Source organism: Schistocerca cancellata, chromosome 5 (assembly GCF_023864275.1).
Source record: "Schistocerca cancellata isolate TAMUIC-IGC-003103 chromosome 5, iqSchCanc2.1, whole genome shotgun sequence".
In the NCBI taxonomy this organism is placed as follows: Eukaryota; Metazoa; Arthropoda; class Insecta; order Orthoptera; family Acrididae; genus Schistocerca; species Schistocerca cancellata.
In genome coordinates this window covers 608202748-608228742 of record NC_064630.1, presented here as the reverse complement: position 1 = coordinate 608228742, position 25995 = coordinate 608202748, and the positions used below count along the sequence as shown (strand labels likewise).

The window sequence follows — 25995 nt, the reverse complement described above, 5'->3', positions numbered from 1 at the left end:
AGAAAACTGACTTAATAGTTGCATGATTCATCGTATTTTATTTTAGTCACGGACACTCTCAGTGAACTGTAAATGAGATTCTAAACGTAAGTATTACAGACATTCTGAAAATCCAGCATTCGAGAAGCGTCAGCTATTACCACGTGCACTGTTTTATGGGATTCAGATTCAAGTGAATCTGGTCATAGTGCATGCTTCAATTATGACGACAGGAGTGCACTGTCAATCTTTGTATCAAACAGTTTAATGGTATTCTTTTTCGTTTTTCATGTCGATATATTCTTAAAACCACCAGTCAACATATAGTATTTCGAATTCCCCCTGTTTCTTTCGTACGCTTACAGTTTGTTCCCAAAAGTCATGTCAATTGATATGCCGCCACTTCAGTCGCATACGTTCATTAGGCTGCTTATTATAAAGCTAATGCAATATGCGGCTTAAAGTTTTCATCTAATGACCGTTAACGTCTTATATGCTCTCATAAATTAAGAATTTCTGTGCAACAACGGAGAGTGACAGGTGCTAGAAAAGCGAGGACAGACAAAAAACGGTTCTGAGAAAATCCACCGTGGTCACAATAACCACCGACTGTTAACATGTAAACGACATTATTCGTATTTTTTTTTCGCCCATTTTGAAAGTTCCTCGCATTTCGTTCGGTCAGTTTCTGTAAGTGTGAGGTGATTCTAGATAATTCGTTAAAGTTCATGATAGTTCTTTTTTGTACATTATTATAATTTTGTTCGAACACAGTCCTTGTTTCCGTAGTACTTCGTTGTTAACGCTTTTCTTAGCCTATACACACCGTACTAAGATATACGAATTTTCATTGTTATCGCACTCACGAAACACGTTGATTTGTTCGCATTTTCCCTGCGAACTGCACACATATGTAAGTTGCCAAGAAACGGGAAAGGCATTCTGCATCCAAACAATAAGATGAAGAATGAACTATAAATACAGGCACCCAATGTTTCCTATGGAAGTTTATTTTTATTCATTCTTTCTTCAGAGTGCGGTAGGTGCTTCCAATTTTTGGTTTGACCTCCTGTCGCCAATGTCACCGAATCAGTCGTATCGCACGATAAACTATCAGTAATATTTTTTTCATACCCACTGCCCTCTCTCAAAAGCACTCCAGATGGCTGATATCATACGGTGCGATTGCGAATCCTTCTTCCACATTTTCGTGTTTATTTTGAGGTGGTGGACTGCCATAGTCACCGTAGAAATCAGGAGTTTCTCTTTTAATCAAACACTTGTTAAGGCTTTATCAACGACCATAGCTAGGAACTTCCTGACTTGTCTGTTAATGTGTGTAATATTGCGGTGTGGCAATAGATTAGTGACATAAACTGGCCAAGTGTTTAAAGCGTTAAGCAGCCTTGTCAGAACTAAATTCCGACGATGTTTGATTGCGAACCTCAACCAAGTATTAAAGGGATTCCGACATTTCAATGAAACATGAATACAAAGAAGGTGCTACGCACCATTGACAGTAAGAGGCTCTCAGTAACCTTGCAAGATGAATTATCTCATTAGTCCACGCTGTTACGGGAAACGGCTGGGAAAACTTTTTTAATATTGCCAGGAATTCTCTGTACTAACAGAAGAGGCATTTGTATCCCTGTTCAGCAGTTAGTTACTTTGTTGACTTCAGTTTAAAAGGAGCAATCGAATTTCAAAGAGGCTAAGTTTGATGAGAAAAAGAGTTGACAAAACTGTTAAATTTGCAGCAAGTAAACAAAGTGTAAAATGATTGTGAAATATGTGGTATTATTTACTCTGATGTTCATAGTTTGTATTCAGTATAATATACTGATATGATTCATCGTAATAAGAAAAGACCGAAATGATAGCCTGATGGAAGGTTATAAAATATACGAGAGAAGCATCAATGCTTGTCGCTGAAGAGTTCAGTGCAAATAAAAGCAGAGAGGACATCTTTATGTGGGAGTTTTAATCCTCCAAAAGTTACTGAAGGAATCTTCTAACTGAACGTTTATTATCACTATCATTGTTGTTCTTAAGGTTTATCGGTGATTAGGGCATGGATGCAGATAAGGATGGTGTCATCATTTGAAATCGTTTAAACAATCGCCTTAGTTGTTGACAACTTTTCATAAAAATTATAACAGAACACATTTCTGTTGCAGTATTCCTTGTCAGTAGAAAAAAAAGAAAATTAATTCTGACTTAACACAAATTACTGTTCTCCAGCCAAGTTAACTGTAATCTACACTGAGGCGATGAAACTAATGGTGTTGCGATATGCGTATATACAGATGCCAGTAGTACCGCGCACACAATGTATTAAAGGGCAGTGCATTGGCGGAGCTGTCATTAGTACTCAGGTGGTCCATGTGAAAAGATTTCCGAAGTGATTAAGGCCGCACGACGGGTACCTTACAGACTTTGAACGCGGAGTGGTATTTGCAGGTAGACGCATGGGACATCCCATTTAGGAAATCATTAGGTAAATCCAAAGTATCAAGAGCGTGCCGATAACACCAAATTTCAGGCATTACCTCTCACCATGGACAACACAGCGGCTGATGGTCTTCACTTAAAGACCGTGAGAAGCGGTGCTGGCGCCGAGTTGTCACCGCTAACAGACAACCGTGTGAAATAACCGCAGATATCAGTGTGGGAATTGCGACGAACTTATCTGTTATTAGAGTGCGGCGAAATTTGTCGTCAATAGGTTATGGAAGATGATGACTGACGCGAGCGCCTTTGAAAACAGCACGACATCGCCTGCAGCGCCTCTCCTGGGCCCGTGACCACAGCGGTTGGACCCCAGACGACAGGAAAACCTTGGCGTGGTCAGTTGAGTCCCGATTTCTCGTGGTAATAATTGATGTTCGGATTCGAATGTGATGCAGACCCCACGAAACCATGGACCCAAGTTGTCAACAAGCCACAGTGCAAGCACGTGTTGCCTCTATTTTGGTGACGGCTGTGTTTACATGTAATGGACTGGGTCCTCCGGTCCAAATGAATCGATCATTGACTGGAAATGGTTATGTTCGACTACTTGGAGACCATTTGGAGCCTTTAATTGCCTTCATGTTCTCAGACAACGATGGAATTTTTTATGGACGACAGTGGGCCTTGTCACCGGACTTTAGTTATTCGTGACTGGTTTGAAGAACATTCTGGACAGTTCGAGCGAATGATTGGGCCAACCAGATTGCACGACATTAACTCAGTCGAACAATTATGAGAGATAATCGAGAAGTCACTTCATGCGCAGAATTCTGTACGGGCAACACTTCGCTATTATGGATGGATGTTAAGGCAATATGGCTCAATATCTGCTGGTGAGTGGTGAATTCCAACTGCTTGATGGGTCCATGTCAAGTCGAGTGGCTGCACTACGTGGCACAAAAGGAGGTCCGACAGGACATTAGGAGGCATCCTATGACTTTTGTCGCCCCAGTTCGTGTCTTAAACTTAACGTGAATCTCACTAATAGACGCGCAGCAAAGCATTCCAGAACGCGAGCCAGTCGAATCGAATGCTGGTTAACTGTTCTCTGCTCATCAACGGCCAACCCTGTTTCACTTTAACATTGTTCCCGTCGGAGGAAACTATTAACTCATAAGACAAACGCGTGGAACGCTCTGTAATAACACACATACTCGCAAAATATGAAGGACTGGAGGCACATGCTACAGCAGCGGTAATAGTAGCTATAAATGAAAGAACAACATTATTATTTTTCCAGAATGAGATTTTTACTCTGCAGCGGAGGGTGCGCTGATATGAAACTTCACGGCAGATTAAAACTATGTGCCGGACCGAGACTCGAACTCGGGAACTTTACCTTTCGCGGGCAAGTGCTCTACCATCTGAGGTACCCATGCACGACTGACGCCCCCGCATCACAGCTTTACTTCTGCCAGTACCTCGTGTCCTACCTTCCAAACTTCACAGAAGCTCTCCTGCGAACCTTACAGAACTAGCATTCCTGAAAGAAACGATATTGTGGAGACATGGCTTAGCCACAGCCTGGAGGATGTTTCCAGAATGAGTCGTACTCGGGTAGCTCAGATGGTAGAGCACTTTCCCGTGAAAGGCAAAGGTCCCGAGTTCGACTCTCGGTCCGGCACACAGATTTAATCTGCCAGGAAGTTTCATATAAGGGCACACTCCGCTGCGGAGTGGAAATCTCATTCTGGAAATATCCCCCAGGCTGTGGCTAAGCCATGTCTCCGCAATATCCTTTCTTTCAGGAGTGCTAGTTCTGCAAGGTTCTCAGGAGAGCTTCTGTGAAGTTTGGAAGGTAGGAGACGAGGTACTGGCAGAAGTAAAGCTGTGAGGACGGGGCGTGAGTCGTGCTTGGGTAGCTCAGATGATAGAGCACTTGCCCGCGAAAGGCAAAGATCCCGAGTTCAAGTCTCGGTCCGGCACACAGTGTTAATTTGCCAGGAAGTTTGATTATTATTTTTATTAAATAATACACTATACAGCATCCTACAGGCATAGGACGCACATAATATCGGCGCATGCACCACTACTCTACAATTCACGTGGAAATATTAGAGACGCGGTTCATAGACCCACTTTCAGACTAGACTTTTTTTCATCGTCCTTTCTTTGATTATCACGCGAGAAACATCAACACTAAATACTTACGTGCAAGCTCTGATATCCCTTATTTTAACTCCCCCCCCCGCCCCCCCGTCCGCGGTTCGAGTCCTCCCCCGGACATGGGTGTGTGTGTTGTCCTTAGCTTAAGTTAGTTTAAGCATTGTTTAAGCCTGGGGTTGGGTTTCATATTAGGGCATTGGGAGGTGAAAGTTGTTCAATTAAATTTCGTGAAAAGATCTCGCCAGAGTGAAAAATGTTTGCTGCCACCCTCAGACACTCTCTCCCCCTTTTTGTTGTTAATACCACATGACTTTCTTCGAATTTTTTGGACGTGCTCCATCAATATTATCCTGTAAGAATCTCATATTACACAACAATATTCCAGAAGAGGAAGAACAAGCTTAGTACATGCGGTTAGTACTTGCAGTTTAGTAGAGTTGTTGTACCTTCTAAGTGTTCTGTCCACATGTTGTCAACGTTGTATCGGTTACGATTCATAATTTTCGCTAGAAAGCCTTTACACATTCTCTATTCAGTTCCAATCTCTCCCCATGTGATTTCCATCTTTTTGGAGCCCTGAAGAAATACATTCGTAGCCGTCGATTTGCTTCCGATGAAGATTAGCGCATCTGGGTACAATCGTGGTTCAGCAGTCAATCGCAAACATTTTTCCATGAAGACATTGAGCGTCTTGTCTCACAGTGGGGTAAATGTATTAACACTTTTTTCCATTACTTTTGAAATAATAAGCAGTTTACTTATTTTTTCCCTACTGTCTCGTTCTGGTTTGACTGCAGCTTATAACTTTCTTTTAGCTCCATACATGTCTGGCACAACGTCTTTTTCTAATCTTGTGCAGTTCCTGGTACTCCGCAAGTCAATAGAAAGCTGTGCGTCGTAGAGCCACAGCGTTAAGAATATTAAACGGAATTTCATTGCACAGGTACACTGGGCTCTGATACTCGGCTGGGAAATGACTATCTGTGATTCTATGAACAAAATAGTTTATCTTAAAATTTATATCGTAAATGAGAAAAAAGGCGGAGGAATGTAGTCAAAATTTAATATGTAATGCCGTGAGACACATTACTAATCGATCCACCATCACTTTTCAGTAAGGGCATGTGTACTGATGACCGTCGCATCTTCCGGGACAATGAGCTATCTGGCTACCGCAGCGACATGATTAGGTTACATGGTGACAAAAAATTACAAAATTTTTTCTCTTCAGACTGCTGTTAGGCCGAACGGAATTCTTTTACTTTTCACAATAAGTAGATTGAAAAGATTGAGAGAAGCAAACGACGAAACTCTATGTGACGTAGTTACTTAGCTGTCATCTGTCAGAATGATGGAGTATACAGCCAAGGACGTTTGGGCAACTAAGACAGACAGAATCTTGACGAGTTATCTCATTCCGTATTTTCCGGCACTAAGAATATAGTGGTACGTACCATCGAATCGGTGCTGTTACTTATCTCTTGAATTATCGGGACAGAAGAGAAATAATTCCCCGGAAATTTTTTTGTACAGCTCACATTTATTTCATCATATTAAGAGATAATTTCACAGTACTCGAAGTGATATCGTATATCTATTGTTCAACGTACTAACATACTGTTAATTTACGTGTATTTGAAAAATAAAATTATGGAGGTATTTTTACGTGTTTTTATTAAAAATTTAAAGTCATGTTCTAGAATGGATATGTTATGTGATGCAATATTTCTCCCAGGAGGACGTTGAATACACCGTCATTCCAGTTTTCAATGTCATTCCACAGGTATGTTGAGCTCGTCAGCCTCGACTGAAACAAATAAATAAATAAGTAACTATAAAAATAAGAGAAGTAAAAATGCGAGAATTTTTAACGAAATATAGCGACAAATATCCCAAACAAAAGTAAAGTAGTGTCAAAAATATTAGCCTCCTCTGTAGCTAATTGTACAGACCGTAAAAGCGCTTCGTTATACGTCTTGGTTACACTCAACCATTTGTATTCAGATTTTTGCACTTCGTATCTTACACGTATAAAATAAACTGCCGAATTATTCCTAAACGTAGTTGTTATATAAAAGCGGGAACGTGAAAAGAAACTCTAGATAGCGTTTGATAACGTTACGACACAGTTCGTGATGGCTCTTGAAATTTTCGCAGTTGTGTAGATGATTTTTTTCCAAAACTCAGATGGTATATCGCCAGACTCATACATCTACACAGAAACATGAATATTCATTTCTTTGGTACTTGCCTCAATTATTTCAGAAATTCTGATAGAATGTTATCTATTCCCTCTACCTTATTTGATCTTAAGTCTTTCAAAGGTCTTTGAAATCATGATTCTATTACTGCAACCCCTATCTCTTCTACATCGATTCCCGTTTCTTCTTCTGTCACAAGCAAGGCTTCCCCCTATAGGAGACTTCTGTGTACTCTTTACAAATTATCCGCTCTCTCCTTTGAATTTAACAGTGGTATTACCATTGCACCCCCTGCTTTTAATTTCACTGGAAGTTGGTTTGTCTTTTCTAAAGACTCAGTTAGTCCTTTGGACAATCTTTTTCGGTTTCTTCACATTTCATGCAGCAATTTTGCCATAGCTTTCTTGCACTTCCTATTTATTAAATTCCTCAGCGACTGTATTACTGAATTTTTCTTAACGTTTTTCTACTTCCTTCTTTCATCGATCAACTGAAGAATTTCTTTAGTTACACATACAGGGTGTTTCAAAAATGACCGGTATATTTGAAACGGCAATAAAAACTAAAGGAGCAGCGTTAGAAATACACCGTTTGTTGCAATATGCTTGGGACAACAGTACATTTTCAGGCGGACAAACTTTCGAAATTACAGTAGTTACAATTTTCAACAACAGATGGCGCTGCAAGTGATGTGAAAGATATAGAAGACAACGCAGTCTGTGGGTGCCCCATTCCGTACGTCGTCTTTCTGCTGTAAGCGTGTGCTGTTCACAACGTGCAAGTGTGCTGTAGACAACATGGTTTATTCCTTAGAACAGAGGATTTTTCTGGTGTTGGAATTCCACCGCCTAGAACACAGTGTTGTAGCAACAAGACGAAGTTTTCAACGGAGGTTTAATGTAACCAAAGGACCGAAAAGCGATACAATAAAGGATCTGTTTGAAAAATTTCAACGGACTGGGAACGTGACGGATGAACGTGCTGGAAAGGTAGGGCGACCACGTACAGCAACCACAGAGGGCAACGCGCAGCTAGTGCAGCAGGTGATCCAACAGCGGCCTCGGGTTTCCGTTCGCCGTGTTGCAGCTGCGGTCCAAATGACGCCAACGTCCACGTATCGTCTCATGCGCTAGAGTTTACACCTCTATCCATACAAAATTCAAATGCGGCAACCCCTCAGCGCCGCTACCATTGCTGCACGAGAGACATTCGCTAACGATATAGTGCACAGGATTGATGACGGCGATATGCATGTGGGCAGCATTTGGTTTATTGACGAAGCTTATTTTTACCTGGACGGCTTCGTCAATAAACAGAACTGGCGCATATGGGGAACCGAAAAGCCCTATGTTGCAGTCCCATCGTCCCTGCATCCTCAAAAAGTACTGGTCTGGGCCGCCATTTCTTCCAAAGGAATCATTGGCCCATTTTTCAGATCCGAAACGATTACTGCATCACGCTATCTGGACATTCTTCGTGAATTTGTGGCGGTACAAACTGCCTTAGACGACACAGCGAACACCTCGTGGTTTATGCAAGATGGTGCCCGGCCACATCGCACGGCCGACGTCTTTAATTTCCTGAATGAATATTTCGATGATCGTGTGATTGCTTTGGGCTATCCGAAACATACAGGAGGCAGCGTGGATTTGCCTCCCTATTCGCCAGACATGAACCCCTGTGACTTCTTTCTGTGGGGACACTTGAAAGACCAGGTGTACCGCCAGAATCCAGAAACAATTGAACAGCTGAAGCAGTACATCTCATCTGCATGTGAAGCCATTCCGCCAGACACGTTGTCAAAGGTTTCGGGTAATTTTATTCAGAGACTACGCCATATTATTGCTACGCATGGTGGATATGTGGAAAATATCGTACTATAGAGTTTCCCAGACCGCAGCGCCATCTGTTGTTGAAAATTGTAACTACTGTAATTTCGAAAGTTTGTCTGCCTGAAAATGTACTGTTGTCCCAAGCATATTGCAACAAACGGTGTATTTCTATCGCTGCTCGTTTAGTTTTTATTGCCGTTTCAAATATACCGGTCATTTTTGAAACACCCTGTAGCTTCTTCGCAATTACCTTCTTTGCACTCATGTTTTTCTTTCCAAATTCTGTGACTGTCGTATTTAGAGATGTCCATTTCTCCTCAACTGAACTGCCTGCTAAGCATTGTTGCGGTATCTATAGCTTCAGAAAACTACAAGCGTATCTCTTAATTCCTTAGTACTTCTGTGTCCCACTTCCTTGGGTATTGATTGTTCCAGTCTAGTTCCTTAAATTTCAGCCCCTTCTTTGTCACTACTAAATTGTCATGTGAGTTTATATCTGCTCCTTGGTACACCTTACAATCCAGTATCTGATTTCGGAATCTCTGCCTGACCAAGAAGTAATCTAACTGAAATCTTCCCTTATCTCCCGGCATTTTGCGAGTATACTTCCTCCTCTTGTGATTCTTGAACAGAGCATACGCTACCACTAGCTGAAGTGTATTACAGAACTCAATTATTACTTCTCGTCTCTCATTTCTACTACCAGTTCTGCTACTCCTTTCCCTACAACCGAATTCCGATCGCGCACGATTATTAGATTTTCATTTCTCTTTATGGACTAAAGTGCCTATTCAGTATTCTCACATAGGCCTTACTTTCTCTGTCTCTTCATCATCAGTTTGCGATGTCGGGATGTGTACCTGAACTATCGTACTCGGTGTTGGTTTGCTGTCGATTCTGAAGAGAACAATCCTATCAATGAATTGTTCACAGTAACTCACTCTCTGATCTACATTATTATTCATAACGAATCCCACTCTCGTTGTGCGATTTTCTGCTGCTGTTGATATTACCCTACACTCATCTGACCAGAAAACCTTTTATTCTTACCATTTCACCTTGCATACCATTGGCGTTTCCGTTTTCAGATTTTCTAGCTCCACGTTCAAACTTCTGAAATTCCACCCCCCAACTAGAGAAAGTTATCCTTTCGTCGGTTATTCAGTCTTTGTCTCATGGTCACTTTCTCCTCCCGGAGATCCGAATGGGGGACTATTGCGGAATCTATTGCCAATGGAGAGATTATCTTGAAACTTTTCCAGTTAAAGGCCTCATATCCAGAGGATACAAGTTATGTGTCTTTAATACAATGGTTTCATTTTCTTCTGCATCCCCAGGCCGTTGATCATTTCTGATTCTTCCACGTGTGGGCAGCTTCCCATTCCAATGGTAGGTGAGCATGCTAAACCTCTGTCCGCTCCTCCGCTATTTTTGACCACTGCATTAGCAGAATGAGGGTGACTCTTTCCGCCGCAAGTATTCGGCCGCCAATGCTGATGGTTTTTATTTAAAATTTAAGCAGTAGCGGGGTTCAAACACGTGACTAAGAACCTTTTGATTACTAATCAATAACGCTACCCTCTTTTGGATTATCTCGTCATTGTTCGTTTCGTTTATTCGAGGCTGGCGCCCCATGACAGCGTTTCAAGTTTGTCGCCGACCGATACACTCAATTTTTTTCTGAACGCCCACGATGAGCTACCGTGCCGCTACCGCTAGTCCACGTGTGCAACACATTGTTCCTCTGCAACGGAATAGTTAAAGTAAGATCCGTTTGAGCCTGTTCACCTTGGCTTATACATAATGGTTGATGGCACTTAATTATATATCTTATTAACAAAGTTCCTAAGATACGTAATTACGGTTCAATGTATGAAGCTAGGAGAAAATGTAATTCGTGAGAGTTTGGGGGGAGAAAGCTGACCTTAGCAGAAACATACTGATCCTGTCTTTCATATATTGGCACTATAGGTGGCAGCTCTAATATCGATCTGTGGAATCTGCTAGACTGCTTCCCTTGTGCTATAATAATAATAGCAAGCCTATCTCAACTCTCCACCACCCACTCCCCTCCCCCCCCCCCCTCCCCTGCCACCCACCATCAATAATTCACGTATATTATTCATAACAAACTCAAACGAAGTTCACTTGCAAAACTAATCCAGTCTTCTGAATATGAGTATGAAGTAATATTCATAAGTTTACGGTAGTATCAACAGTTCATTTTCCCAATTTCTGCATTGTAGACATCTTATAGACGCTATTCTTACAGATTACGTTTCATACTGAATTAAAATATACTATTATATCGATCTAATTCCCTCGCGCGAAAATTACGTTTTTGTGCGATATTGTGGTCAACCGTGAGTCACTTAAGCACACGTAGATAATTGGGTCGGTGGATTACCCTCAAGACCAGGTCCATCAGCCAATGGCGTCTGCTGTCGATTTACACTATTGGCCATTAAACTTGCTACACTATCAAGATGAAGTGCTACAGACGCGAAATTTAACAGACAGGAAGAAGATGCTGTGATATGCAAATGATTAGCTTTTCAGAAGATTCACACCAGGTTAAAGACCGGTGGTGACACCTACAACGTGCTGACATGAGAAAAGTTTCCAACCGATTTCTCATACACAAACAGCAGTTGACCGGCGTTGCCTGGTGAAACGTTGTTGTGATGTCTCGTGTAAGGAGGAGAAATGCGTACCATCACGTTTCCGACTTTGATAAAGACCGGATTGTAGCCTATCGCGATTGCGGTTTATCGTATCGCGACATTGCTGCTCGCGTTGGTCGAGATCCAATGACTGTTAGCAGAATATTGAATCGGTGGGTTCAGGAGGGTAATACGGAACGCCGTGCTCGTATCACTAGCAGTCGACATGACAGGCATCTTATCCGCATGGCTGTAACGGATCGTGCAGCCACGCCTCGATCCCTGAGTCAACAGAAGGGGACGTTTGCAAGACAACAACCATCTGCACGAACAGTTCGACGACGTCTGCAGCAGCATGGACTATCGGCTCGGAGACTGTGGCTGCGGTTACCCTTGACGCTGCATCACAGACAGGAGCGCCTGCGATGGAGTACTCAACGACGAACCTGGGTACACGAATGGCAAAACGTCAGTTTTTCGGATGAATCCAGGTTCTGTTTACAGCATCATGATGGTCGCATCCGTGTTTGGCGACATCGCGGTGAACGCACATTGGAAGCGTGCATTCGTCATCGCCATACTGGCGTATCAGCCGGCGTGATGGTATGGAGTGCCACTGGTCACACGTCTCGGTCACCTCTTGTTCGCGTTGACGGTACTTTGAACAGTTTGCGTTACATTTCAGATGTGTTACGACCCGTGGCTCTACCCTTCATTCGATCCCTGCGAAACCCTACATTTCAGTAGGATAATGCACGACCGCATGTTGCAGGTCCTGCACGGGCCTTTCTGGATACAGAAGATGTTCGACTGCTGCCCTGCCCAGCACACTCTCCAGATCTCTCGCCAATTGAAAACGTCTGGTCAATGGTGGCCGAGCAACTGGCTCGTCACACTACGCTAGTCACTACTCTTGATGAACTGTGGTATCGTGTTAAAGCTGCAGGGACAGCTGTACGTGTACACGCCATCCAAACTCTGTTTGACTCAATGCCCAGGGGTATCAAGGCCGTTATTACGGCCAGAGGTGGTTGTTCCGGGTACTGATTTCTCAGGATCTATGCACCCAAATTGCGTGAAAATGTAATCACATGTCAGTTCTAGTATAATATATTTGTCCAATGAATACCCGTTTATCAAATGCATTTCTTATTGGTGTAGCCATTTTAATGGCCAGTAGTGTATGTGATCAATGCAGACTGCTTGAAAGAATTTCATAAAGCCTTCTGTGTCAGATTGTGATGCAACTAGTCAGTCGTTGGCGACTGAGATAATGGCGGGAATTTCTGGTGCAGACAGGCCACAGACTTGAATAATCTAATACTTTTGCTCATAACTCATATTTCCAGCAATTCTTTCATACGTGACGTTTGGGAGTGATCGATGTGAGTCAGTATTGTTCTCCAGAACTAGACTACCCTCTGATTATCTATGACTTTTCAGTCTCCTGTTTCACCGTGGATACATTGTGCAAAAAAAAAAGGATATGTATACTTCATTTATACTTATCCTTAATATTCCCTTTTGAATATGTTACTTTTCTTGATTGAAGCTTTAACCGTTAAGCACCTGAATTACTTCGGGGGTGGGGGGAAGGAAGGAAAATTTTTCTTTGTGTTGATTGCAGGTGATCTAAAATGATTTTAGATGCAAGAGTTATACAAAACTATATACCTGTCTTCAAAATATGGACTAATATAACTTATCTTGAAATATTCACTGTTGTAATAAATAAACTGATCATTCAATAAGTACCAAGCAGTATAACAACAATAATAAAATTTTTTTATTCAGTGGAATACAAAAAACCAACCATTTCCGTGTATATTCACCATTTAGCCTTGCAGCTCCTTGTGTTTACCGTGTTTGCAGTTAAAAATATAGGATGTAAGGTCCGCCAGTTATGAAAAACACCGTTTCTTCCAAATATCCAAACATGTTTCAGCACCACTGTTCCCTCATCAGTAGGTTTCCGTTTTATTTGACCTGTAATGTGAACATTTTTACTAAATGATCACAAACTTTTGTGGATATTTAGTTCAAACAATAATTCGCTTCTTTTTGTTAATACCTTTACACTTGGTGTGCATGATTTTCGATTGGCTGCAGATGACAAGCTACCTGTAATAAATAATACACAAATGGTCCTGAAAAATCATGCACACCAAGAGTAAAGGTAAAAACAAAAAGAAGCGAATTATTGATCATGGAATGCAGGCAGTTCGCTGATTGTCCTCGGAGGATGCCTTCCGCACTCGAAGGCGAAACGTCAGGGGAGAGAGTCTTATGTATGGACCACGGCATCTCAGGCCGGAAGTGGTAAGTGAAGAAACGAATTATTGTTTGAACTAAATATCCACATACTTTTGTAATCATTCAGTAAAAATGTTCACATTACTGATTGAATAAAACGTAAACCCACTGATGATGGCACAGTGATGCTGAAACATGTTTGGGTACTTGGAAGAAACGATGTTTTGCATACCTGGCGGACCTTACATCGTACATGTTCCGTGTATTCTGCGGTCACAAGCTGCTGTGCACTGCTATGTTGACTTGTTGGTATTTTTGTACCGAAGCCCAATAATTGGGAGAAGTTTTATTTTATAAAAAGGTTGAGCATTCAACAATGTGTACATGAAGTTTCCTCTGGGGGAAAATACAGTATTTCTGTTCCAACTAAAAGACAGTAAAATTTAATGTGCACAATTGTAGCCAGTGGATCTAAAAGGATTAAGAACAATGCAGAAGTGATAAGTAGACAGACTACGGGCTGAGAGTAATCTTAAGAATGAAGAATGTAACGAGAAGTATGAAAATTAAGCTAGACAGTAGACGTCAGATTAGTAGTAGAAGAAGAATAGGAATACTGATCCCTTGGAAGGAAAATAATTCATAATGGACGAGGCAAGGAGAATATAAGAAACAGACTAGCACAGACAAATAGGGAAATGCTTGCTAAAAGAAGTTTACTAACATCATACATGGACCAAATATTGAGGAAGAAATTTCTGACAATGTACGTCTGGAGCACAGCTTCGTATGAAAGTGAACTGCGGACTGTGGGAAGACCGGAGAAGAAGCGAATCGAAGCTATTGATATATAGTGCTAAGAAGCACGTTAAAAACTAGTTAAACTGATAAGGCAAGAATTGAGGAGGTTCTCCGCAAAGGAGTATTTGGAAACTGCCGATTAGAAGGAGCACAGAAAGGATATTTAAAATCAGGGAACAGCCTCCGTGGTACGAGAGGGAGACTTAGAGGGCATGTAGTTGAAAACAGAGACTCGGATACTTCTAACAAATAACGGGGAACGTTGAGTATAAAGGCTACTCTCATATGGAGAAACTGGTACGGAATAGAAGTTCATAGAAAGAAACATCAAACCACTGTGATTACAAAAAAATTCAAGCACACAGCTCATTCGCTGAGTAACTGAAACTGATTTTAATTAATCTTCTAATACGCAGTTTGATGTACTTTAATACTACATGACAGACTGAAAAAATCCCTTTGCCAAACTTGGTCTCAAACTCGGGAACATTTTTTTGAGGACAGTACTCTACAGTGGCACAAAATTCGAAAAATGGTAAAGAGGTACAGGGAAAATTGATGCTATGGAGGCGAGTATTCTCCCTGGAGAGATCGGAAGGTAAGAGCATTACCTACGATATTCAGACTTTAGATTCGAATCCCGGTACAGTAAAGAACTTTAATTTGTCAGTGAGTTTCGAGAAAGATTTAGTAGTCTCATCAGCCACACTGAGGTGACAGTTCATGATAACTGATAGAAACTGGAACATTAACATTGTGACTGTGTCAATCATAATATCCGTTTAGGGAAGTTAAGTGTTAATGGAAATAACAGTTCAGCACATCCATAGTTTCATACTAATTTATAAAACGAAGTGAATCGAGCTACTCTAGGCTTTTCGAGAAATAGAAAAAAGTAAGCCACATCATCTGCACGGGGAGAAATTGCAGTTGAAATCCCACGTTGTTCTGTCATAGGCGCACTACTATTATTGCCTTATGTTAATGATGTAAGCTTTGCAGTAACGGAAATATCCATCTAAGTTTTGCAGTAACTGAAATATTTGTAAGCAGAACGCTAGAAGGAGAAATGTTATGCATCATGCTTAAGTGATTCTGGCCCAGAAATAGGTAAAATATTCACTTCCAGAAGTATTTGGCTATCAATGGGAATAAAATGTCTGACAGACACTAGAAGGGTTTTCAAATGTCATTTATAATCAGAAACTCCTTCTGTGATGTAGAGGAATTCAAGAACGGAAATAGTTAGTCACTGATAGAGGAAAGTACGTAAATGTACAGCATATAGCCACCAAATATTTCACACCTTTTAAATATGTGTTCTGCGTTTGTTCAGCTGGCACGCTCCACATCATAACCTTAATAGTGAATGTGATATATGGAGCACACAACTAACTAAGAATCTTGTGATGTAGTCCTGACACCGCGTAAAAAGGAAGTAAGGCAGGAAATGAGAAACTAGATAGGTGCTTATATAGTTTTACGGTCAGGATAATTACTATGGTTGCCCAGAAAGTAATGCAATGCACTTTTTTCTTCAACAATCCTTTATTGAACATGAGAATTACACACTCGAACGAATGGTGTTTTATGTACACATCCTATTTTTCCACGTAATCTCGATCCCGTTCTGCAGCCTTCCTCCAGCGCGATACAAGGGCGTGTATGCCCTGTCGGTATCAGTCCTTGTCCTTGTGGCGGAGGAAGTGCTTCACTGTGTAAATCACCTCCTCATCATCCTTAAAATGTCTTCCACGAATGACATACTTTAATGGCCCAAACAAGGGGAAGCTCGTTGCAATATGTCAGGTGTGACATCTGTCGATTGCCTCCCCGACCGCTGCAAATCGTACACTTCAGCCGAACCGCCTTCTGATGACCTCATCTCCCGTGCCCAGCGACTAGCTGTACTTATGTCGGCAGCAGATGATCCACTGACTTCGCACAAGCGTTTATGAGTGTTCCCCATAGTTCCTTTTTCTTCAGTGAGAAATTCCATGACAGCACGTTGCTTGTAACGTACATCACCTACAGACGCCATTTTGAAACTGTCCTGCAATCAATCGGAAGTGACGGAAACTTGGCGTGCTCACTCAAAAGACTCCAAATAACACAAACGTAATGTTTCGCATTAGTAGAATTATTTTCGGCTGGGAAAAAAGTGCGGTGCAGTACTTTTTGGGCAACCTTCGTAGTTTCCGAGATTTGATAGGAATTCAGTACTCACCACTCTGGCCATTGCCCTGGTAACAGGTGTGTCTGGTAAGTACTCCGTGTACCTCGCAGACTGGACAGCCTTCACGTTGAGAGCGTAGCGTGGTCGCTCCGACGGTGGTTTCCATACCTGCGACAAGGACACAGTACCAAGACAGCGGATCCAGAACGCTCGACACCGAAGACAGCACATACAAAACGTACACATGTATGGCAGACATAGGGTAAATACGGATCATGTTCCTGACCTGCTGCTAATACATTTAACTATCATCATCAGAATGATTCAGAATTTCCTATAAGTGGGCCTATTGTTTACTGGTTTTTGTTTTTATTTTTTTTATTAGTGGGTTGTTGCAGTTTACGTGCAGGAAAAGGCTGTGGATACAAATACTACTGGCATTATGTTCAAAACTCTTCCAAGAAATGGTGCGGATGAAGTAATGCGTGTGAGTTTCCACTCACAAACAAACTGTCGAATCTGAAATGTCAAAAACTGCCCTGAAATTTTTTGTGCAGGAATAATACGAAGGGAAAAACACAATCTCAAAATTTTAGCTGCTAAGACACAATGCAAGTACTTAAAAATGTTATAATTTGCCAAATTAGTTTCTCACCAGGTGGAGGCGAAATATACACCCTGCCGTAACTGTAGCAGACAGTGCATTTGCAACACGGCGGGCACATCTCCTTGGTTCACAGCACATCGATAAGTAGTTAAGATGGCACAATGCTATCGTAATTTGTAAAGCGAATTTCAGTTTCCAATGACAGTTTCTCTGAGGCAGTTGTTTGTAGTTAGTATTCGCTCGAATCTACATCTCGTTTAATATTCGTAATAATTACCAATTACCTTTGCAGAACAGTTACATGTTAACAATGGAGATAAAACAGAATTAATTTCTTGATATGAGCTTAGTAATAGCATATGTCAGGTTCCAGAGTTAGTCTGAAATGTGGAATTCAGTTAATGTTTTCAGCTATGCAAAGAGGAAATATGAAGAATGTGATATGCACTCAGAATCACTTACGTCTCCTTAAGACCTACATATGTTTTATTTATCAGTCAATCTTTTGGACATTAATTCCAATGATGTCGACATTTCGTCAGAAATTACATAAACATTAGAAGAAACAGGAAATAATTCGGACGGTTCCGTGAACAGCTGTTCCAACTGTGATTGTGGTGATAATTAAAGTCCTCAACAAAAACAGAGTTCCTTCCAAGCCCAAAGTAAAGAGGTACAGTTGGAGCTTTCAGTGACATAGGAAAGGCTGTAAATAATTTGGCTCAACGAAGGAGAGAGAAAATGCCTAAACTTGAGCAGTATGCAAAGCGGGTTTTGTTTAGTAAATTCTAAAGAAGAATTGTATACATGGAAGAAAGGTTTCCACTAAGTACGAAATTTGCACTAAATGAGACTCGCAAAAATGTGGAAAGAAAACTATTCGGAAGATTGAGAGCTGCTCGCGAGAATCAGTGCACCATTACCGAGGGAGAGATCCACAAGACTGGGCGCGAGTGAAATAAAAGGGAGATGAATATCATTGATTTCCAGGCTTCTATGCCCTGGTTACACTGATTTCGGAAATTATACGGAAAAGGTAGTCGCAAAATTGCTAAGTTTACCTCAAGTAAACGTGTAGAGAAGATGTCATTACTAGGTAACAATATAGAGAAATTCGCAGCTGACGCGAAGGCAAAGCTATTTGTCATCCTATAAAAAGTGTGTATAAAGCCAATCAGTCAGGTTTCATGGAAACAATACTTTACCATTCCGAGTGAAAAAGACAGTCGCTTGTGCAGTCGGTGAATGCACATTCGTGTACAACAATGCTAGAGATTCTTGTCGGTGGATTACTGTTTTCGCAGTTTTAACTCTGTCTTCAGGAACATAATAGTTAATAGAACAAAAAAATTGAGAAGAAGGACTGTTAACTTGCAAAAGTTTTGTAATCGACGTGGCACAGTGTGGAAAAGTGGGTGGGAGTAATTTTCAATGTTACAATCGAAACCCTTCTTACCATTTGCACAAAATAATTCATTGCTTTTATATGACTCTTGGCCCAGAAATAACGACTGTTAATATAATTCGGATTGCACCCGAAACTAATAGTGTGATTCAGCCTCTCAATAAAAAATTTTGAAAACTGTAAAGTATTTTACGGAAAATGTTTGGACAGTAAAATTTCCGACAGCTCTTTCACATTTCAGATTTATCAGCAGGACAGTGCTGTTAAACTCCAGTGATTTCTGCACTGTCAGTTTGTATGACCACATTTTATGAATTTGACTAAGTATGCTTGGTGTGCAGTACGATATGCAGATCAGTCCCCACGACCGTTTCTTACTCCATTCCAGTTCTGTGTAAATAAAACTAGTAACTTCTGTGAATCACCTGAATGCATTAATTTGTTTAAAATCGGCTGTGCCTAGCGTAAGGAGTATGCTTGTTTTCTTCTTCCAATAGACATCCGTGTTTTCGTAACGAATACAGGGAAAAAGGAACTATTTAACTGTCAGTAAATTGTACATTATTCCGGAATTATCATAAAAAATGTTCTACAGTAAATGTTATAAAATACACCCCTGGAAATTGAAATAAGAACACCGTGAATTCATTGTCCCAGGAAGGGGAAACTTTATTGGCACATTCCTGGGGTCAGATACATCACATGATCACACTGACAGAACCATAGGCACATAGACACAGGCAACAGAGCATGCACAATGTCGGCACTAGTACAGTGTATATCCACCTTTCGCAGCAATGCAGGCTGCTATTCTCCCATGGAGACGATCGTAGAGATGCTGGATGTAGTCCTGTGGAACGGCTTGCCATGCCATTTCCACCTGGCGCCTCAGTTGGACCAGCGTTCGTGCTGGACGTACAGACCGCGTGAGACGACGCTTCATCCAGTCCCAAACATGCTCAATGGGGGACAGATCCGGAGATCTTGCTGGCCAGGGTAGTTGACTTACACCTTCTAGAGCACGTTGGGTGGCACGGGATACATGCGGACGTGCATTGTCCTGTTGGAACAGCAAGTTCTCTTGCCGGTCTAGGAATGGTAGAACGATGGGTTCGATGACGGTTTGGATGTCCCGTGCACTATTCAGTGTCCCCTCGACGATCACCAGTTGTGTACGGCCAGTGTAGGAGATCGCTCCCCACACCATGATGCCGGGTGTTGGCCCTGTGTGCCTCGGTCGTATGCAGTCCTGATTGTGGCGCTCACCTGCACGGCGCCAAACACGCATACGACCATCATTGGCACCAAGGCAGAAGCGACTCTCATCGCTGAAGACGACACGTCTCCATTCGTCCCTCCATTCACGCCTGTCGCGACACCACTGGAGGCGGGCTGCACGATGTTGGGGCGTGAGCGGAAGACGGCCTAACGGTGTGCGGGACCGTAGCCCAGCTTCATGGAGACGGTTGCGAATGGTCCTCGCCGATACCCCAGGAGCAACAGTGTCCCTAATTTGCTGGGAAGTGGCGGTGCGGTCCCCTACGGCACTGCGTAGGATCCTACGGTCTTGGCGTGCATCCGTGCGTCGCTGCGGTCCGGTCCCAGGTCGACGGGTACGTGCACCTTCCGCCGACCACTGGCGACAACGTCGATGTACTGTGGAGACCTCACGCCCCACGTGTTGAGCAATTCGGCGGTACGTCCACCCGTCCTCCCGCATGCCCACTATACGCCCTCGCTCAAAGTCCGTCAACTGCACATACGGTTCACGTCCACGCTGTCGCGGCACGCTACCAGTGTTAAAGACTGCGATGGAGCTCCGTATGCCACGGCAAACTGGCTGACACTGACGGCGGCGGTGCACAAATGCTGCGCAGCTAGCGCCATTCGACGGCCAACACCGCGGTTCCTGGTGTGTCCGCTGTGCCGTGCGTGTGATCATTGCTTGTACAGCCCTCTCGCAGTGTCCGGAGCAAGTATGGTGGGTCTGATACACCGGTGTCAATGTGTTCTTTTTTCCATTTCCAGGAGTGTATTTAACGTCAAGAAATTAAAATCCACACTGTTGGATGTCGTCTTTTATGTAACATTATGCACTGCCTTTATTTTCTTTCCTCTGCTAGTCATTTGCACGAGAATTGCATCTACAGCAGTTTAGCTGTCGATATGGACTGCAAATTACTTAAAAAAATGATATGAGATATTTTCGGTATGGTTTAAGTGCTTAAAATTCACGTGTGTCCACTTTGGAGTTCGTGATAAGCGGCACTACCTGTACGTCCTCTTGTCTCGGCTGCGTCTGCTTATCCACTGATTCGCGCGCTAGTGCTGTACAAACCGCTGTTATAAGGTGTTCGTCGTGTGGCAAAAGAGAGTAGCTCTAAGATTAAAAGAAAAATACTTACAGTGACCCTTAACACCTAAAATTTTGACAGTGCATTTCTTTCGGTGTATTCTTCCCGCGTGAAAAACTTCATGGTGGGTTTCGACTTGTTGGACTGGACCATTCCCTTGTCAGTCACACAGTGCCGTGACACCTGTTGTCCAAGCAAGCACCTGCCGTTGCCAGACCTTCAAAGCCACCGCTAGAACCCTTCCCTCTTGCGCTAGGGCTCAATTTAACGTTGCCTGGTATTAGTAATCTTATTTGAGCGCTGTGATACTGTCTGTTTTCGTACCTTACCTTTGCAGAAGCTATTTATTCTATTTGTTGTTACTGTTGTTTGCTGTATATTGTGTGATATTTAATAATGTCACAATTAAATTCGTCAAATGTTATGAGGGGAAACACCCGACAGCGCTCTCTAGGCTAGGGGATGGCTATCCGAGAGTGGTCGTTAGGAATGGTTTACACAGTACGTGCCTACTTCGAGAAAGATAAAAACGTAACGGAGTCCTCCTCCTCGTGGGTAGGGAGGTGAGCAAAGGAACAATAGCACCTCTGAGTGTAAACGAAAACCTATTGTGAACATTAGCAAGGGAAGAAGAAGCTGGATTTTCTCGTGGAAAGAGGTATTTTATGGATAACCGGATCACGAAGATCGTAGAAAGGAATACCTCACACTCAGCAAATGAATGCTCACTTTCAAAACAGACCAGTTCCTTTTTCAGAGCTGTCACACATAGTTGTTTACAATTCTGTACAACCTGAACTACGACTATGGACATTTTTTTGGGCTTGAGAGGGAAAAATGTAGATGTGTTGCTGATCAGAGAATAACAGGTTACTCACAAAGATTCCGATCTGTCCTTGTAATGAAAGCAAACGGACAACCGCTTATTCTTTTACAGAAGAGGTGGAAAATTATGCGTCATATTTAAAGAAATTGTATCGTCTTTGGAATCGATGACAGAGTCCCTGTGTGATTCAAGTGAAACTATGATTTATGTGTTCACTGATCTTCAATAACAAAATCGTTTCCCGCTTATCGAAAATTCGATAAAACTGTGAGGAATTGTATTTTCGTAAACGTTTAGTATACTGTCTTCATAATTTGTTCCCGTAAATAATACTTAAATCATGAAACAGAGCAGCTCTTCGAGGACACAGATTTGTCAACACTGCCTTTGTGCAATGAATAGTTGGCGAGTTTGAGCGAGCTGAATAAAACGTATGATTACGAGTGCGTTCCGTGCTGGAGGTGGCAATTGATCTCCGCGCTTCCATGTGTTCCTGCCGAGGTGTCAATCCTAAAGTAATAATGAACGGAGTAGAGAACTGTTTTATTCCAATTACAAATTCATTTCCGTTTAATATTTGAAATGTTTAACTAATACCTGCTATTAAAAAAGAAAAGGGTTTCTACGTGACAATTTTCATTTTCATGAGATTTTATTCAAAGTAACCTCATAAATTTACAGTGAAGTTAGTAAATTTCTTTCGGTATAAGGAGAATCACCAGCTGAATGCATTCATATCAGCCACAAGTTATATATTTCTTCATGTGTTATACTAAACTTGTCTGGTCTAATTCAGAAGCACTTCTGCATATTCTATTATGTTCTGCAACATCTCTCAGTTCCGCACTCATGTTTACAATGCCTCAGTCCCATATTCCACTGCACCGATCCTTACTTCTTCGTCCTGGAACTATAAAACGAATGGATGTGTGTGTGCACTCATGTTTACAATGCCTCAGTCCCATATTCCACTGCACCCATCCTTTCTTCTTCGTCCTGGAACTATAAAACGAATGGATGTGTGTGTGTGTGTGCAGCTACAAACTATGTGCGCATAACTGAGTGAGTAATCTGCGACTGTGACAGTTTGGCCGACTTTAATAGATAGTTGGTGATTAAATAAGATTATCTGTTTGCCTTGGTCGGACCATCTGTGTGGTCACTTCCGTTGTAGGGATAAACCCCAGTATCTTTAGGGCTGCTCTTCTCAGTTTGCTGGGAGTTTGGTAAGTTTAGTTGCTTATAAGAGCCTATCCTCTATCTTTTAGTGTTCAACCCTGAGAATGGTTTGCAGCAGAGCGCCATTCCTCTCTTCTGTCTGCCTTCCTCTTCATTTCCACGTATGTGTTACATCGAACGTCATTCATGATCTGTTGCATGTATGATATCCTTGGTAGCCCCCGCCGATTCCTTCCCTCAATAGCTCATTCTGCTATTGTTCCAATGATGTTGTTGTGTCGTAGGATGTGCCCTACAAGTTTGTCTCTTTTTGTTTGGATGTGCCTCCACAAAGATCTGGTTTCCTGTACTCTCCTAAGCACCTCTTCATTCGTTACTTTGTCTCTCCAGCTGATCTTCATCATCCTTCTATAGCACCACATCTCCAGGGCCTCTAGCCGTCTTCTCTCTTCTCTTCCAATTGCCGAAATTTCACATCCGTATAGGGCCACACTCCAAACGAAACCCTTCATGATACGTTTCCTTATTTTCAGACTGATGTTATTGCTGGTGAGTAAGTTCCTTCTCCGATTTAATGCAATTTTGGCTTTTTGTATTCTGGTCACAATTTCTTTCCGGCTTCTACGATGTCTTGTGATTTCGCTCCCCAGGTAAGTAAATTCCTCTATCGCTTCGAGCTCCTCTCTTCCAATTCTTATTCTCAGAAGTTCATATTATGTTCCTGTACTGCATACCACCACTTTAGTCTTTTTCTTGTTTATTCTCATTCCATACTGATTGCATAGAATTTTTTCCATTGTTCTGAGGACTTCCTCTAGATCTTCTTTTGTCTCTGTGACTATAGCAATATCATCTGCATAACGTAGCATGTCTATCTTCTGCCCATTAATTTTGATCCCGATGATGATGATGATGTTTGGTTTGTGGGGCGCTCAACTGCGTGGTTATCAGCGCCCGTACAACTATCCAATCTTTGCTCAGTCCAATTTCGCCACTTTCCTGGATGATGATGAAATGATGAGGACAACACAAACACCCAGTCATCTCGAGGCAGGTGAAAATCCCTGACCCCGCCGGGAATCGAACCCGGGACCCCGTGCTCGGGAAGCGAGAACGCTACCGCGAGACCACGAGCGGCGGACAATTTTGATCCCCACCTCAGTAGTTTCTCGAACTTGGTCTATAGCTTCCTGGATGTAAGCATTGAATATAAGAGGAGAGAGAGCACATCCCTGCCTTACCACTTTTCTAATATTTGCTTCTTGTTCATGGTGACAGTTCCTAATCACTGCCACCTCATTCTTACAGAAACCATCACACGGATGTCCTTGTACTTTATTCCACTTTTCCTCAGCATATCTTGCCAGATAACGTTATCAAATGCATTTTCAATGTCTACAAAGGCAATATAAGTTGGTTTATTTTTCTGTAATTGCTTTTCGATAACGAGTCTCAGTGCCAGAATCGCCTCTCTTGTTCCCAATCCCCTTCTGAAACCAAACTGATCTTCACTCAGCATATCCTCCACCTTCTCTTCAGTTCTCTTCAGAACTATCTTAATGAGAATTTTTGATGCATGTGATATTAGGCTTAGAGTTCGGTACTGTTCGCATTTTGTAGCTGCTGCCTTCTTTGGTATAGGAACAATGATACATTTCTGGAAGTCTGTCGGTATCTCTCCTGTGTTATAGATGGACCTAACAAGTTTAAGCAGCATCATTTTCATGCTGTCACCAGCATTCTTTCTTAGTTCTGCAGGAATGTCATCAATATCCGTTACTTTGTTGTCCCGTAGTTCTTTTAGAGCTCTGTCAAATTCTTCTTGTAGAATCTTATCTCCCGTGTCATCTTCGTCTACTTGCTCTTCTCTTCCTATTACTTCCTCCGGAAGAGGTGTTCCGGCATGCAACTCCATCTCTTCACCATGTCTTCACCAAACAGCATTTTCCCATCTTTATTTTCTATTGTGCCTGAGAGTGTTGTTTTACGTTTGTTAAAAATTGATTTGCTGTTCTGTAGGCTAAATCAGTTCTTCCGTTTTGCATATTGTCTTCCACTTCGCTGCATATTTCTCCAAGAAAATTTTATTTTGCTTTCCTATAAAATCTGTTAACTAAATTGCTTAGTCTTTTGTATTCAGCTCTTCCTTGTTCATCAGTTGCCTTTTTGTATAATCTCCTGTTTTCTTTAAGCTCAATAATATCTGCGGTAATCCATTTTCTCTTGTTTTTGCGTTCAGTTCTTCCAACTATCTTTTCTGCTGCTTTGTACATACCAGATTTAATTTGATCCCAGTCTTCATTTACTCCACCATGTTGAAAATTCTTAACTAGGTTGTCTGTTTCATGACTATAGCGCTTGTGCCAGTCCGTTTGTTTTCAGTTTTTCTGGTTCCCATTTAAGTTTTACTGGCTTCGCCCTCAAACGTTTGAATCTCAGTGAACTTTTCATCAGGACCAGGTTATGATCACTGCCTATGTCTGCAGATGGATAGGTCCTGCAATCTTTTATCTGGTTCCTAAAACGTGCTTTCACTTGCATGTAATCAATCTGTTGTCTCTTCAGGTCTCAAGGAGCCTTCCATGTGTGTCTTCTTCGTTTGTGATGTTCGAAAGGTGTGTTTGCAACAACTAATTGGTTCCTCGAGCAGAACTCGATAAGTGGATCTCCTCTTTATTTCTTCTTCCAAGTCCATATTTGCCAGCTGTTCCTTCCTCTGGTTCTTCACCCACAATCGCGTTCCAGTCCACCATGGCAATCATGTTTCCATCTCCCTTAACATTTCTCATTGCATTACTTATTTCTTCGTATATTTCGTCAATGACTCCATCTTCTCCTTTGGATGTCGGCATGTATATTTGTATTATCACAGTGTCCTTTGGTTTAGTTTCAAGTTTGACTAGTATTATTCGAGAGCTATATTGCACATATCCCTTGACACATGAGCCGTAGTTTTTCCTCAGAATTATTCCAACTCCTCCCATTCCGGGTCTACCTTGGTCAGTGCCGGTGTGAATGACTCTGTATTCTCCAGACCAGAAATCACCTGGTCTGGGCCATCTCATCTCCGATATGCCTAGGATATCGATTTCCATTCGTTCC

The 25995-nt window shown here is 42.0% G+C and overlaps 1 protein-coding gene across 1 annotated transcript in view; it reads right to left on the bottom strand.

The window, feature by feature from the left end:
• Positions 1-6130: 6130 nt before the first annotated feature.
• The window catches only part of LOC126187715 (uncharacterized), a 66537-nt gene continuing 46672 nt past the window's right edge, over positions 6131-25995 (bottom strand). Inside the window, exons 4-5 of the mRNA XM_049928958.1 lie at positions 16574-16690; positions 6131-6403 (exon numbers count right to left, since the gene is read on the bottom strand). Of these exons, the coding sequence (XP_049784915.1) occupies positions 6293-6403; positions 16574-16690 (228 nt within the window). The 3' untranslated portion in view covers positions 6131-6292. The remainder of the gene's footprint in view (positions 6404-16573; positions 16691-25995) is intronic.